The sequence below is a fragment of the Carlito syrichta genome, unplaced genomic scaffold, assembly GCF_000164805.1.
Source record: "Carlito syrichta isolate Samal-C Ts95f unplaced genomic scaffold, Tarsius_syrichta-2.0.1 Scaffold303328, whole genome shotgun sequence".
NCBI lineage: Eukaryota > Metazoa > Chordata > Mammalia > Primates > Tarsiidae > Carlito > Carlito syrichta.
In genome coordinates, this window is record NW_007247424.1 from 66,952 (window position 1) to 83,387 (window position 16,436).

Sequence of the window (16,436 nt, forward strand, 5' to 3'; positions counted from 1 at the left end):
TGGATAAAAAAATGTGGTGCATACACATGATGAAATATTATGCAGCAATAAAGGACAAAATTATGAACTTCACAGCAACTTGGATGGATTAAAACACTGAGTCTAAAACACTGAGTGATCTATCACAGAAACAAAGAACTGAGTATCACATGTTCTCACTTATAAGTAGACCTTGAACAATTATTGTAATACTATAAGAAAAGGACTGGCAGTAGTGGGAAACTGCTGGGGTGGGGGACACACCTCATCAACAAGGGTACTTGCATAATGGACATTTGTATACCTAACTCTGAACTGTACTCCACATCTTTAAAATAAAAAAAATGTTTTAAATGTATATTATTTTTAAAATTTCATAATGTCTATACCTTAGTTTAAGGCTTTCAGAGAGTCTTTCAGCTTCTTCAATAGCTTTTTTGATGTTTGCAGGTCCAAGCATTGAATGAAAATAGTCCTAAAATTATAGGAAAAAAATTCCAAGCTGTTAGTACTGGGCACTACATATAGCCCTAATGCTAAAAATATCAAAATCATGGTGCTTCTATAAAGGTTTATTATGATTGAATTATTTTAAAAGACTTTTAACTTACATCAAAAGTACCCCTTTATGCCATTAGTATGCTAGTTAGTCAATGGTTACTGCATTTTATTTATCTGTAAGCCACCATTTAGAAATGTAAATACCATTCTTATTGTTTATAAGTGTCAAAGAGCAAAGCTTTTAAAAAGTAAAAGGTATTTTCTTTTTTCTTTTTAATTGGAGTCTCACTCCACTGCCCAGGCTGGAGTGCAGTGGCATGCTCACAGCCACCTCAGCATCAACCCATTGGGCTCAGGCGATCCTTCCGTCTCAGCCTTCCAAGTAGCTGGAACTACAGGTATGCGCTACCACGCCCTGCTAATTTTTTGATTTATTGTAGAGATGAGGTCTCGCCAAGTTGCCTAGGCTGGTCTTGAACCCGTGGGATCAGGCAATCCTCTCACCCTGGCCTCCCAAAGTGCTAGGATTACAGGCTTGAGCCACTGCGCCTGACTCAAAATGTATTTTCTGATTATATTAAAAAGGGATGTTTTGTTTACCTGTTTTAAACTGAGATATTTTTTCTTCCACCTGTACTAAACAATAGCTACCCACATCCCAACTGGAGTTTAAAGGGTTTAGGTTTTTTTTCTCTAGTCTCAGAAGCAAAACAGCAAATCGTGGGTACATACACAACAAGGGATTTGTTTTGTTTACCTGTTTTAAACTGAGATATTTTTTCTTACACCTGTACTAAACAATAGCTACCCACATCCCAACTCGAGTTTAAAGGGTAAAAATCAGAAAATATCTAGTTAGCAAATTCAACACTTCACATACTAGAGAGGTTAGGCTAAATAACACCACACAAAAAACAGGTGTAAGACAGAAGCAGATGAAAATAATGCTTTTACTGAAAACCAGGAATTGAACTGCAGCATAGGAATGACCTGAGCTTTTGTAAGGAGCTCTCAACCTGAACTCCTGACACCTTCACTTAGATACGCCCCCTTTGAGAATGCAATAGATAATTGGTGAAAATGAAAAAAAAATCTTATTGATTAAAATTTACTCCCTATAATCTCAAGAATAAAAAAAAAAAGTTGCTTACAAAAACATTCCCAATCTAGTCAAAGAGAAAAAAAAAAAAGACTAACTTCTAAAAATACAGCAAAAAGGAAACAAGTACATAAAAATTAGTCCTACCATGCAGACAAAATAGCAAACACCAAAACTACCAAAGTTATCCAAATTTCAAAATTTTCAAAAAATATTTACTTTGGTAAGTACTGTTTACACTTCTTTTAAAGCAATTCCACTTTAGCAGATTTCAAAAAGCATGCAAAAATTTGTTTGAATTTAGACAGGCCTCTATTCCTTATCTGCTGATAAGTATGTCCAAGAATGTGAAAAAAGTGTTTCTCCTAGGGCAGGACCAATCCAACCATTTGTGGGCAGGTAGATGAATGAATATCCAAAGTGAGACGAAACACCAACGAGCCTGGACAACATGGCAAGACCCCCAAAATGAAAAAAGCAAAAAAAATTAACCAGGTATGGTGGCACATGTCCACAGTCCCTGCCATTCGGGAGGCTGAGGCAGTAGGATCATTTGAGCCTGGGAGTTAAAGGCTGCAGTGAGCTCTCTGGCTTGGGGGATAGAGTGAGATTCTTAAAAAATAAATAAACACCAGCAGTGACTTATCACCATTAAGTAAAATACTAAAGTCTTCTCTTAACAACCAAAAGTCACAGTACTCTAAAAAAAAAAGATTATATCAAAGAATAAGAGAAATTTTGTTATTTTTATAAATCAATTTAAATGAGGCAAGCCAATTCTACCAGCAGAGAAAAAAAAAATCTCATTATTAATTCAAGAATTGTTTCTCCATCAGACAAAAAAATCTGTAGGCACTATTTTTCACCTACTGTTTGGTAGTAAGATTCTTCCCATTATTTAATGCAGCCTCTACATTATTCTTTTGCCTGTTTTTGGTACAATTGAAATACAACCATTTTTCTCTATCAACACTTATCCTTAATCCCGCGCTTTGGGAGGCTGAGGTGAGTGGATTGCCTGAGCCCATGGGTTTGAGGCCCGCAGGTTCAAGACCCGCCTGGGCAACTTGGCGAGACCTCATCTCTACAACAAATAAAAAAATTAGCCGGGTGTGGTAGCGCGCGTCTGTAGTTCCAGCTACTTGGAAGGCTGAGGCGGAAGGATCGCCGGAGACCAGCAGGTCAAGGCCGCAGTGGCCGCTCCAGGCTGGGCGACAGAGTGAGACTCCAACTCAAAAAAAAAAACAAAACACTTATCCTAGTCATTAGTTTTCTCTATTCATTTATACCATCCCCATCTTCCCTCCCTACCCATGGCTTCAGCAAAGCGGAAGACTAGCACTTGTTCAAAGAATTAAAAGCAAAAAAAATTTCAAAGATTTTGGAAGTGATCAGTATTAATTTTGCAAACTTAGATCTTTAATATGGCTATGATGTCAGTCAAATATAAAAAGCTGTCACATAAAAACAAGTGATTAATCCTTGAATCTTAAGTAGGTACAATCAAAAACAGTCATAGTTTTCTTATTTAATGCATGAGCAAACTCAGCCCTTCCACTTGACCTGGCAATGATTTATTACAACAGAAAACAAATTATGATACTATAATACAATGTGATCTAAATTCACTTAGTTAAAATTTTAGAGAAAATCAGAAGTTCCATTATGCAAAAATAAATTAGCAAGCAAAAATACAAAAATAAAAGGTACCTGCTGTTGCTTGAAATCAGGTCTTTTTTTGATAAGATTATAAACAGTCACATATTTCATATATAGTACATAGGCCCTTTCCTCATCACGATCTAATCTGCATTCTTCCGCTGTCTTAAAGATCTTCAGGGCACTGTGTACATAACTTAGAATTAGAGAAAAAAAAATAATTAAAACACTTGACATCTGAAAAAAATACAGTTCATATATAAAATCCACAAATAATCTTGATAAAAGTAAATTTCATGATTTAGGTTGCAGTATTTCAAAACTGACAAAAAGTTAGATGTACGTTTGGGATGAGGGTAGTTGTAAAGACAAAGAAGACACTGCAAGAAAGGAATGACCTGTCTTATGTCCTGTCCAAAGGTGGCTATATCTCTCCCATTGCTTCCTATTTGAAACATTCAAGAGGTGTTAAATGGAGCTGTTTCCCATCAAGATTACGAGCTCAGCCCAATAAATAGCCCAATCCCTGTCTTATTCTTCCTGCCCCCAAAAGATCTTTTAAAAGCCCCTTTTGTCCTTAGTATGTTTAGAAATATTAGATCACTCTGGGGTTTTCCTTCCTGACCTTCTTTAAAGTTTCTACCACTCTCCTGTCTTCATCTGTGATGTTTTGTTTTCTTCCCATTTTCTGTTTATTTCCTTTGGAAAATTACTCATTAAGATAACTCTGTGCAATCACAGGTTTCTTTAGCGATCCCTTCATTGGTTCACTGGGGATCATACATCATCATATTTTGAAAGCCTCCCATTTATCTCCAGTCATGAAACACCTATTACTATCCCTGATTTCTAAAATCCACTCTCCAATCCGGGGTATATGGCTGCCTAAACCCACCTTTCTTTCTTAAACTCTCACTCCAAACCTTTTCCTTTACTGTCCAAAACAAATTTAGGGGAAAAGTTCTCTTACTGTCTTCTATCCCTTAACAGAAATAAAACTATCAACAAGTTAACAATTTTAATGATATCCCTCCTTTTAGCAAAATTATATTTCCAGTAAAGATCAAAATAGTTGGACCTCTCTTTCACTATTATATTTTACATCAAGATGGATTCTGTAATCGCTATCAGGAGGCATTATCTCTACCCTCTAACTCAGCATGTAGAGTACATGCCCTCAAATAAAAATAAAGAAATCATTAGGTTAAAAGTTGATGTGATGGCACACGCCTATAACCCAGTACTTTAGGAGGGCAAGGCAAGAGGATTGCTTGAACCCAGGAGTTCGAAACCAGCCTAGGCAACAGAGTGAGACCTCATTTCTACAAAAAAAAAAAAAAGTTGGTGTCAAATTGGCACAGATTAATAATTACTGAATATCGAACAACAACAAAAAATACATAACTCTCCTCTTTTTAGTCAAAGAAAGATTATACTAACATCATAACTTGTAATATATAAGGACATATGTGATCTTTAAGAATTATTAGACTGGGCATGGTGGCTCACACCTATAATCCCAGCAATTTGGGAGGCCAAGGCAAGAGGAATGCTTGAGCCTAAGAGTTTGAGACCAGCCTAGGAAACAGTGAGATTTCGCCTCTACAAAAAAAAAAACAGAAGCTGGGCATGGTGCCTGTAGTCCTTGTTACTTGGGAGACTGAGGCATAAGAATCACTTGAGCCCAGCAAGTTGAGGTTGCCATGAGCCATAATTGTGCACTCTAGTTTGGGCAACAGAATGAGACCTTGACTAAAAAAAAAAAAAATAAATCAATTAAAAAAAAAAAAAGGTCGGGTATGGTGGCTCATGCCTATAATCCCAGCACTTTGGGAAGCCAAGGTAAGAAGAGGTGAGCCAAGCACGGTGGCGCATGACTGTAATTCCAGTAACTTGGAAGGCTGAGGCAGAAAGAAGGATGGCTTGAACCTAGCAGGTCGAGGTTGCAGTGGCCATGAGCATGCCACTGCACTCCAGCCTCAGTGACAGAATGAGACTCTGACTCAATAAAAAAAAAAAGAGAGAGAGAATTATTTTTAACCTGTTTTATGAAAAGACAATGACTTGTAGTTGAATGGTCTTTGTACAGCCCTCATAATCTTTGCCTCAAATGTACAATCTAGTGATCAATTCTGTGTTGATCTGTCCAGAGAGCAGATAATATCCATATTAGTAGAATATGTATGTATTCCCCTAAGTTAAGTCAAGACCTTCTCTAAGGAGGTCTTACTTTATTCAAGTGATGGTGTTGTTTTTCGAATAAACATTAAACTATTTATCTAACTTGAATAAATATGGAAATAAACTGAAAATTAATATATAACTCAATCAAACTAGCAAAGGATTCATACCTCTTAGTGCTTATTTTCTCTGGTTTTACTTCTGTCTTCTTATTGAGGTCTTTTAGTGAAGAACTGAGGTAGAGTTCTTTAGGAACTGAAGCTACGGCAGGCATGATGAATGTTTATTTTTCCACTTTCACAATGGATGGTATACTTCATTAAAAGTAGTTCTTTCCTGAAACAAAGCAAATACAAATAATTACGCTAACTTTCCTCATTAATAATAAAACAAGTGAGCAGTTAAAAAAAAACAAAACTCTAAAACTGCACCCTCTGCTAACAGGGTTAATTTTAATTTATCTTTAATATCTATTTTGGGAGTCCAAGATATACAGAGTGTAAATAAACAGTTTAATAACTTTAAAAATTTTTTAATTAACTAAGTGAATTACTATTTGTATCATTTTGCCTTAAGTATTCAGAACTTACTTGTCAAAGAAAGTAGCAACAAAAATAGTAAGAGATTTACATTCTTCTTCTGTTCTAATTGCATTTATAGATCACAAGTAGAAGGATTTTTCACCTAGAAACATTTCTTTCCTCATTGATACCAGTTTATAAAAGAAAACAAGTTGCGGGGAAGGAAGGCAGTGCCACTTTATACAAAGCAAAGGGACAAATGAACACGTTTCTGTTTCTGGCAGAATACACCCATGCACTTTGGTTTACTCTGAAAAGGTATCTGATGTTTCATAACATTCTTTGTTTCCTTGTAAGTTCTAGCAAATTCTGACCAGGAAGATGGAGCAGGTAATAACAAAATGAGGACAGGAGGAAGAATGGTTAGGTATGTATTAAGTTGGGTGCATGTATACTGGGATGCATGCAGATGGCATATCAGGAAAGCACACCTAATGGGTAGTCTTGACAAGAGCATAGGTATTACTTCAGAAACTCAAATTTACATAAGATCTTCAGCAGTGAAGAAATAGCTACAATTTCATTTAAAAGCTACATTAATACATTTAATAGATAATTTAAAAAATTTTTCCTATCACTTCTTCCAATCTCTTAATGATCTTCATTCTATCAGCTCATCTTTATTAGATGAATGGACATCAATGAACACCTATCCCTAAATAGCTGAGTAAGGTACAGTTTGGGAAGGACAGAAAGGTCTCTGTTCACCTATGAGAAACTCCAAAATCAGCTCAATTTGCTTTGATTCTTGTCACATTTTATTTTATTTCATTTCACTTTATTTTAGAGACAGGGTCTTAATCTATTGCCCGGGTTGCAATTCAGTGATATGATCCTAGCTCACCACAGCCTCGACCTCCTGGACTAAAACGATCCTTCCGCCTCAGCCTCCTGAGTAGCTGGGACCACGGTGTATATCACACCTGGCTAATCTTTACATTTTTTGTATAGAAGAGGTTTTGCTATGTTGCCCAGGCTGGTCTAGAATTCCTGGACTCAAGTGAATCTCCTGCCTCGGCCTTCCAACTGTTGGCATTATAGGCATGAGCCACTGTCTGCCCAGCCAAACTTTATACTAAATAGCAATACTTTTGTGATTTTAATTCTCATTCCTTCTAGCCCTGTGCCATGTTACTCTATAGTCTTAGTCATCAAACCACCTTCTTCTCTGAAAATCATGTTTTTATCATCTTCAATTTTTTTCTATCTACACTTGCTCCACGTATCTATAAACACATGCTGAACCAAACACTTCAATCTGTAGGTTTAGATCTATGCATTTGGAAACAATATCATTTACAAACATCTTCACTTTTTTTTTGAGTTAGAGTCTCACTTTGTCACCCAGACTGGCATACAGTGCCATGCTCCCAGTCACCGCAGCCTCGACCTGCTGGGCTCTGGTGATCCTTCCGCCTCAGCTTTCCAAGTAGCTGGAACTACAGGCACGCGTTACCATGCCCAACTAATTTTTTGACTTATTGCAGAGATGAGGTCTCGTCAAGTTGCCCAGGCAGGTCTCGAACCTGTGGGCTCAGGCAATCCACTCACCTCAGCCTCCCAAGGCGTGGGATTACAGGCTGAGCCACCAAGTCCAGCAAACATTTTCTACACTACCCCCCTCTCTCTAGGTCCTGAGCCACATCATCATTCCTGAATGGATAAAATGATAATAAACATATGTCCTGCAAGCAAGGTAGCTAATTCATCAACAATTCATCATCAAATGAGCTAAGAACATCCATTAAGAAAAGAATATGATAGGAATCCCTTGGATTTTCTCATAGTTACAGAGATAACAGCATTGTTTCAGTGTCAATGTAAGTCACTAGCAGACCTAGCTAGCTGGCAAAGGTAGGCAATATAAAGGGTAAGTAAGCCGGGCTCGGTGGCTCAGCCTGTAATCCCGTGCCTTTGGGAGGCTGAGGTGAGTGGATTGCCTGAGCCCGTGGGTTCTAGACCCGCCTGGGCAGCGAGACCTCATCTCTACAATAAATCAAAAAATCAGTCGGGCGTGGTACGCATGCCTGTAATTCCGGCTACTCGGAAGGCTGAGGCAGAAGGATCGCCAGAGCCCAGCAGGTCGAGGCTGCAGTGGCCGGGAGCGGCCACTACACTCCAGTCTGGGCGACAGAGTGAGATTCCAACTCAAAAAAAAAAAAAAAAAGGGTATGTAAGACACAGTCTCTGATCTCCAAGGATAAACTGTTTAACCAGAAATATACCCCTATCCTTCCACCCTAAACCCATCACCTCCTACCCATATTGAGTGGAAAAGCAGGAACACATGTAACATGATACCATTTATATAAAGTTTAAAATCAAACTAAATGAATCAATATATTATTTAATGATACAAATGAGGTAAAGACATAAAGACAGAAAATTACAAACACAAAATTCTATTTCTGGGGGAGGCAGAGAATGTAATCAGAGACACACACACACAAAATTTCATGAGTACTAGCAAGGTTCTAGTTCTGAAGCTAGGCAGTATGTTCATAGGTAATCGTTTTTATTATCATGCCTTATAACACATAATATGTAATGTACCTAATATATATTTCATCAAAAGTTTTAAAGAAAGCAACTATATGAGGGGGGCATACACACAAAAAAACCTGAATTATCTTTTGGAGAGCGAGTCTTTTATAATACACTCAGAATGTGTTCCTCCAGATCAAACAATCAACCAAGTTTTTGCCTAGAAGTTTGAGAAGGTTGTGACATGATTTGCAGAAGAAATGTCCCAAGTTGTGGCAAACAGGTTACTGGTTCTTTAACCACGACAACTCACCTGCCCACACCATGCTGAGCGTTCAGCAGTTGTTGACCAAAAATGGCACGACTCCCACGCCCCACCTTCCCTGTTCACCAGATCTCACCCTGAGCCACTTTTTTTTGCTTCCCTGAAGAAAAAAGTCCTCACAGGGAAACATTTTGCTGATATGGAAGAGGGGAAACAAAAAATGGCAGCAGCACTAAAAGGCATCAAAATTCATGAGTTCAAAAACTGTTTTGAGCAGTAGAAAAAGCATCTTGGTAGATGTATTGCATCAAATGGAGAGTACTTTGAAGGTGACTGAAATTTAAACATATAAGAATAAATGTACAATTTTTATAAATAAATCATGGGGTTTTTGGGTCCTCCCTCGCATGAATATAATAATCCAATCATACATAAATGCACAGAATACACAGAAAGAGATAAAAGTTAGGAAGTTATGGGTTAAATAAAGCAAACTATCAATATAATTTTTTTTTTTTTTGGCATGGAAACTTTTTGTCAATTTCTCAACTGTGGCAAGATTTTAATCCACTGTCCCAAAGAATTCCTGAAAACCACCCCTCTAAGGCAAGATGCAATGGGGGCAGTTTTCGTGGCCTCACTTACATGGTGAGTGCTGTTCCACCAAGCACCCTGGCCCGACCGCCCACTCTACACTGGTCCCCCATGCAGGCCTGACACCTGGTAGAACTGAGGTAGGAGAAGGAACAAACTGGAGAAAGACAACAGAATCTGTGGCTCTGTTATGTGGTGGGGTGGTATGGACAGTCTCACACCCCTGCGCTTGTGCATCCTTGCCCCACCTGCCCCTGCCTTAGGGTTTAAATGGGTGCAAGTCTCCTGGCAGTAGCAGATGAGAGCAGGGCAAGCTTCCATGTGGACAATGGGACTGGGAGTGGCAGCTTGAACAAAGCAACAGCTAGGAAGAGGGAAGATCCTGGAGGCAGGGCTGGACCTCCACCACCTAAACTTTTCCCCAGCCACTGGGCCTCCACTCCCAGTTACAGACAAACAGATAAAAGAGACAGAAATAGTGCATAAGTATATAAAACAGTCCAGGGCCCAGGCCCCCTAGGGGCTGAGCCCAGAGAACTAATGCTGCTACTTGGTAGTCCCCTGTGGTCCACCTCTGGCAGGACAGCAGCAGGGCCCCAGGCCCCCAGATCCCCCAACTAATGCCTCAGGGAAGTCTGCAGGGACCACCAGAGGGGTGGATGGAAGGGCAGAAAATGCAAAGACCACCATCCAGTCCACCAATCACAACTTGTAGCAGTCAACACAGGCAAATGCAGGGCCAAGTTGGACTGGACCAGGGGTGATAGCACAACTGGGGAACCTGACACTTGCAGAGCAGCAAGGCACCCTTTCACATGTGTAAAGCTGGAGAAACAGAGGCTTCACACATGTGCAAAATGCATTTGGTCAAGAACAACATGGGATTTGTCTTTTCCATTAAAAACAAAACAAAAACAAATACCTTTTTTGTTTTTGAAATAGAAGAAAAACAAAACTGAGAACACTTCTCTCTCTCTTGCAGGATCAAGAGAGGGATGAAATACTGGTTTATACGATCCACTATTGCATGTAGTCTTAAAATAACACTTTTTGTTAAAAAAAAAAAAAATCAAAAAGAGTCTGAACACTCTTTGTGCTCCTGGGAGCTTGGATTTACCTGCCAAAAGAAAGAATTAAACTCAGGTTCATGAATATGTCTTCAAAAAATAGCCAAACTGGCCGGGTCATCAGGAGAAGGGCGTATCCTGAAAAAGGATGAGGCCCTGCTGGGCACCTGGAGCCTTGCATCTGAGAGCCGAGACCTCTCTGGTGAGTCCTGCAATGGAAGGCCTTGCCTGTGAATGCTGCCCCCACAGAATGGTGAGGGAAGCTCGGCCACTGAGCAGCCTGGGCCTCTGGGTGCAGGCAACATCTGTGGGTTCCTCAGGCCAGAGGCAGCAGGCTTGAGTCTTCCCACCTGGCCCAGTGGAGAGCTGGACGGAAGCCCAGTGCCGTACTCCCCCTGTGGGACAGGACTCAAGTGTGTTGAGCAGTAAAAGGTTGTGGTTGGTGGGCATGGAGTAGAGCTGCTAGCTGGGTGCATGGTTGTCGCATGGGCTGCTTAGCCCCAGCATCTGCTCAAAGTTCAGCTGCTGCCCATGAAGTTGAAGTTGGGCAAGATGTTGGACTTCTTTCTCTTGACAATGTCATAGGCTTCACTGAGTGACCAGTTCATCTTCTGCATTAGGTAGGCGATGGCGACCGTCACTGAGCAGATGATGGCTGCCAGACAATGCACCAGAATGCCACAATTCTTGGAGCGGGCTTCATCAACGAAGCTGATCGCCTCAAGGAAGAACTGGGAGAGGTTCTGGCTCTAGTGGTCAGAGGATCTGTTTGTAGGTGAACTCGTCACCATGCTCAAAGGCCTTGGGTAGGATGGGTGTGACATTGAGAATATACTTGATGCTGTACTTGCCGAGCACATCCAAGTTGGTGGAGTTCTTGGTGCAGCCGAGGTAGAGGTAAGGCAGGATCTGGACAGGGAAGGTTGGTTGGCTGAATGGAGCAAGGCTGCAGTCTGACTTGCTGGCACTGCTGGCAAGTTCTCGGTCTGACTCTCCATCCCAGCAGCCAGAGTTGATGTGCAGGCTCCCCAGGTCCAGCACTGAGGTGGGTGATGAGCTGCTTGGCGAGGACAAGCTGTCCACATTGGTCTCGCAGTGTTCCACTCTGTCTGGAACTTGTTGAAACCACCTTGGAGATAGTAGGCCTGGCAGCCATTGTTGTGCAGCTTCTATAGAAGGCGGAGCATGGTGGCAGGAGCGCCGGGCTTGGGCTGCCAGTTGGCCGTGGCTTCATCGCAGAACAGCATGGTGGCCACCTTGCAGCTCCGCTCCTTGTTGGCATGGCTGGGGATGATGGAGTGGATGGGCAGTCACCCTTGCGTAGGTGGCGCTGCATGAGGCCCCCCGGGGATGGCCAGGTTGTTGATGGCCTCAATGGGCAACGACTAAGAGCTCGTGCGGCCAGCAGTCGAGCAGCAGCAGGGATGTACCACTGGGAGCCTCCAGCTCCTCCTGCAGACATTCAACACTCTTGCAGGACATGGCCCCTGCTCCCGTCGCGGTGCCAGCTCCGGTGCCTGCGCTGGACCTGGACTCTGCCCGGGTGTCCCCAGGAACCTCCACCCCCAAAGTCGGCATGTGAGCTGACTAGGGGGCCTTGCCCTGGGACGACGTCTGGCCGCCAGCTGCGTCTTCGGGTGTCCACGCCTGCTGAGCTGCGCACCCACCGCCAGAGGCCTCTGTCCCATCCAGCCAATATAATTTTTAAAATACTGATTTAAAAAAAAAAAAAACAGACTTGGAATACTGGAAGAGCCTGATATAACGTTGGGAAGTACAGCTTCAGTATAGTGGTATGAGTGGAAGAGCATGACAATAAATAAAGAAATGAAGTAGACTGCAAATAACTTTTTTTTTTGAGTTGGCGTCTCACTCTGTCACCCAGGCTGGTGTGCAGTGGCATGCTCACGGCCACCCCAGCATCGACCTGCTGGGCTCCGGCAAACCTTCTGCCACAGTCTTCCAAGTAGCTGGAACTACAGGTGTGCACTACGAAGCCTGGCTAACTTTTTTTTTTTTTTAATGTATTGTAGAGATGAGGTCTCGCCAAATTGCCCAGGCTGGTCTCGAACCCTCGGGCTCAGGCAATCCACTCTCCTGGGCCTCCTGAAGTGCTGGGATTACAGGCTGAGCCACCAAGCCTGGCCAACTTTTTTTTTTTAAGTGGGAATAGAAAGGAGAAAAATGGGATAAAGCGTAATGATGTTCCAGGTACATGATTTCTACTGAGACATAGGAAGCAACAGTTGAAGGATAACAGTTTTGACTTAGGGAAATCATACTGAGGTCAAAATCTAAATTTACAGGAAGGTGCTTAAGGAAGCCCAAGGCTTTAGCAACACCACAATAGACATCTCTTCAGCAGAGGGTATGGTGCACTGGCACTTAAACTATTAATAAAGGCCAGAAAATAGTTAAGGCAACAGAAACAAGAGTTATTCCTTACTGTTCTGACCTCAACTATCTCAACTGGAGTCTTAAGGTTACTCAATCACAGAGAGCCAACATTTGCTCCCCTAATGTAGGTCAGCTCTTGAAGTATAATTTCCAAAAAGTCCAATCATTTTTTAGTAGTGATACTGCTAAGTATACCAACATAAGTACTAAAGTCAGAGTCAGGCAAACTAAGTTCCAGTCTGGTCGCAGTATTTGTTTTTTCGATTCTATCCTCTATCTGGACCATCAGTACCGGTGATCTAACCACAGAATAAGTATTCAAAAAGTCAGGCTGAGTCTACTTTGATAATTTATCATAATTAGGTTTCTTGGCTGAGAAAATAAAGGTATTGATTTGAACCTTCTAAAATGTAAGTCTAGAATATGTAGTCAGTTGAATCTGTCTCATGATTACTTTTAAAACTTAGATCTTTAAAAGAAAAAGAATATACAAACTATATATGCTACCTAGATAACTTAAAATAGTAAATCATTAGCTATTCAAAAGTTAAATTCAATTCAAACACTCACAGGTATCTTGCTGTATAGAAGGTAATATGCTTCCAGGAACTTAAAGATTATATATGATTTGTTTCCTCATGAAGTATAAAAAAACTAATGTGAAAGAGAAAGTTATAAGCAGTGGTTTAATAAAACATAGTATAATATCAAACTACAGTTACAAATAATATACTACAAGAAAAATAAAGATGGAAGATTAAGTATGACTAGAGGAATCTTAGAAGTTACCATGAAAGAGATAGCATCTGATGTTAGTCTTAGTGGAAGAAGGCTTTTGATAGAGATGAAGAGCAACAGGAGTAAAGAGTCAAGAAAGAATACTGTTAGGAATTAACCACTATAGACAATGAACAAAGATCTACTAGGCAGTGAAGCCTGAAAACATAGTCTTGGAACAAATAGTGGAAGGCCTTGAAAGTCACATTAAAGCATTTACTTTGTTTTCTATAGGTACTGGAGAGCCATAGCAGGATTCTGAAGAAGGAAGTTACATGATCCAAACTAACAAGAGTACAAAGTTAGGCTTTAAGTGACTAACTAACTAGATAGGGAGAATACTAGCTATTATAATTATCCTAGAGAAAGATGATGAAGGTCAGAATTAGGACAATAGAGATGGAACAGAAGAGGCAGACACAAGAGACACTGCAGCTGGGCACAGTGGCTCATGCCTGTAATCCCAGTCCTTTGGAAGGTGGAGGAGAGGATCGCCTGAGCCCAGGGGTTCGAGACAGGCCTGGGCAACTTGGCAAGACTTCGTATTTACAATAAATTAAAAAATTAGCCAGGCATAGTGGTGCGTGCCTGTGGTTCCAGCTACTAGGAAGTCTGAGGTAGAAGCATGTCAAGGCTGCAGTATCTGTGAGTATGCCACTGCACTCCAGTCTGGGTAACAGAGTGAGACTCCTGCTCAAAAAAAGAAAAAGAAAAAAAAAAGACTCCTGCAAAGGTAGAATAACAGGACTCAGCAAGTGCTTAGACACAGGAAGGGAAAGTACAGGGATAAAATTAAGATGTCACCGAGGTTTTCAGCAAGGGTTTCTAGGAGAAAGATTGTACTTTTTAAAAAAGTTATCTTTTCTTTCCTTATTTGATTTTTGAAAATATTTCAAATAAATGTCTAAAGTCTTCTCTGATAATGTCTAAGGTCCATCAAAGAACCATAGATGTTTCTGTTTTTACTAACAAAATTATACGTTATACTGTCAAATAATGATGCTTAGTGTTAAAAATATTTTCCCCATTGCTTTAATTGCTATTTCTGCCTCTACAATCACACACATTTCTGCAAAAGTCAAACAGAAGGTAAAGGGTACTTTTCCCTAATCTAATAAGAAAGCAAAGGATATATAGTCAGTCATCCCTTGGTATCTGTAGGGAATTGGTTCCAGGACTTCCCACAGATACCAAAATCCATGGATGCTCAAGTCCTGATATAAGATGGTGTAGTTTTGTATGTAACCAATGCATACTCTCTCATATATTTTAAATCATCTCTAGATTACTTGAAATACCTCATACAACGTAAATCCTATATAAATTCTTGTTATACTATATGGTTTAGGGAATAATGATAAGACTATACGCACTCTGAATAGATGTGGAGTTTTTTTTTTGACTATTTACAATTCAGAGTTGGTTGAATTCACAGATGCAGAACCCACAGATACAGAGAGCTGACTGTATATCTAACCTAAATCTATGTGAATTTAATGCATTCAATTTTAAAAAATCACTCTGCTGCATTTTTCCATGGAAGAAATCTCAAAATAGATTTACATAAAATATATTAAAGCCAGAATGACTGAATGAATTCAAAATTTCCTCATTTTGGTTGCAATAGTTAAAAACAAAGAACATTCTTGGGCAAAGAACGGAAGAGAGGAAAAAGCAAAAAAAGTAAACAAAAAACAGCACCAGCAGCAACAACAGACCCTTGATATTTATACGAAAAGCTCATTAACTAGAGAAATCAAATAATTTATATAATTTATTCATTTGGATCTAGGACAAACTGAATATAACATATAATCCATTAAAACTATATTATGCTTCAAAATGGATTGCAGGTTAATATAAAAAAATAACTAAGTATACATAAGAAAACACTAAGCTCTTCTAAGAACAAAAAGTAAAATTTCTTAAGATGTTCAAGCCTGACAAAGGGTAAGAACTTCAGCTTTAGTCAAACAGCAATGCTCCAAAAGGAAAATCCAAACAGTGCTGAACATGAGTTAACCATGAGGAGAAAATGGAATGCACAGACACACAAACAAACACACACACACACACACACACACACACACACATATACACACACACACACACACATATACATACACCCCCTTTTCTTCTGACATTCTTTTGACCTTCCAGAGAGAAAGAGTAGGGATTCGATAACTTGGATGACAAAATGAAGACTAAAAAGTAAAAAAGTGTATAATTGAGGCCTGTAGTAATTCACACTGGTCCTGATACTTTAAGTAGGTTTCACACCAGCCACTGCCAAGGTCTGTGGCAACACTGAGAGGAAACACTGTCCTTGTTGGCTACCTACCATCTCTCCATTTCTGCCCTTCAGGCAGCTACCATATTCATTAATATCTTCTGGCCATCTTAAATCGCACACTGTCTACTCCACTCTACACTCATGGATATGTAAAGTGCCATAGACAACTAAGTATTAATGAAGTAATGTTTTACATCAGTACAAGGGTGCCTGATCTCTAACCAGGCAAAGTTGGGACCAAAGGGATGCCCAAACTTTACCTATATGATGACCACATGCATACCTAATCCTGAATTGTACGCCACATCTTTAAATGTTCTTTGATTTATTTATTTATTTTTTTTGAGTTGAAGTCTCACTCGGTCGCCCAGACTGGAGTGCGGAGGCTGCTCCCGGCCACCGCAGCCTCGCCTGCTGGGTGGGCTCCGGCAATCCTTCCACCTCAGCCTTCTGAGTAGCCGGAATTAAAGGCATGCGCTACCACGCCCGGCTGATTTTTTGATTTATTGTAGAGATGAGGTCTCGCTGCCTAGGCGGGTCTCAAACCCGCGGGCTCAGG

General features: G+C 40.4%; 1 protein-coding gene and 1 pseudogene across 3 annotated transcripts in view; both read right to left on the reverse strand.

Annotated features, from left to right (window-relative positions):
• USP8 (ubiquitin specific peptidase 8) overlaps positions 1-16,436 on the reverse strand; it is a 75,703-nt gene that overhangs the window by 51,231 nt on the left and 8,036 nt on the right. Inside the window, exons 2-4 of one of the 3 annotated variants that reach the window (XM_008058397.1) lie at positions 5,590-5,755; positions 3,290-3,434; positions 369-454 (exon numbers count right to left, since the gene is read on the reverse strand). In XM_008058397.1, the coding sequence (XP_008056588.1) occupies positions 369-454; positions 3,290-3,434; positions 5,590-5,693 (335 nt within the window). In that variant the 5' untranslated portion in view covers positions 5,694-5,755. The remainder of the gene's footprint in view (positions 1-368; positions 455-3,289; positions 3,435-5,589; positions 5,756-16,436) is intronic. The other 2 variants (XM_008058395.2, XM_021712500.1) reach the window with 2 other exon arrangements.
• LOC103260747 lies at positions 10,531-11,931 on the reverse strand (annotated as a pseudogene).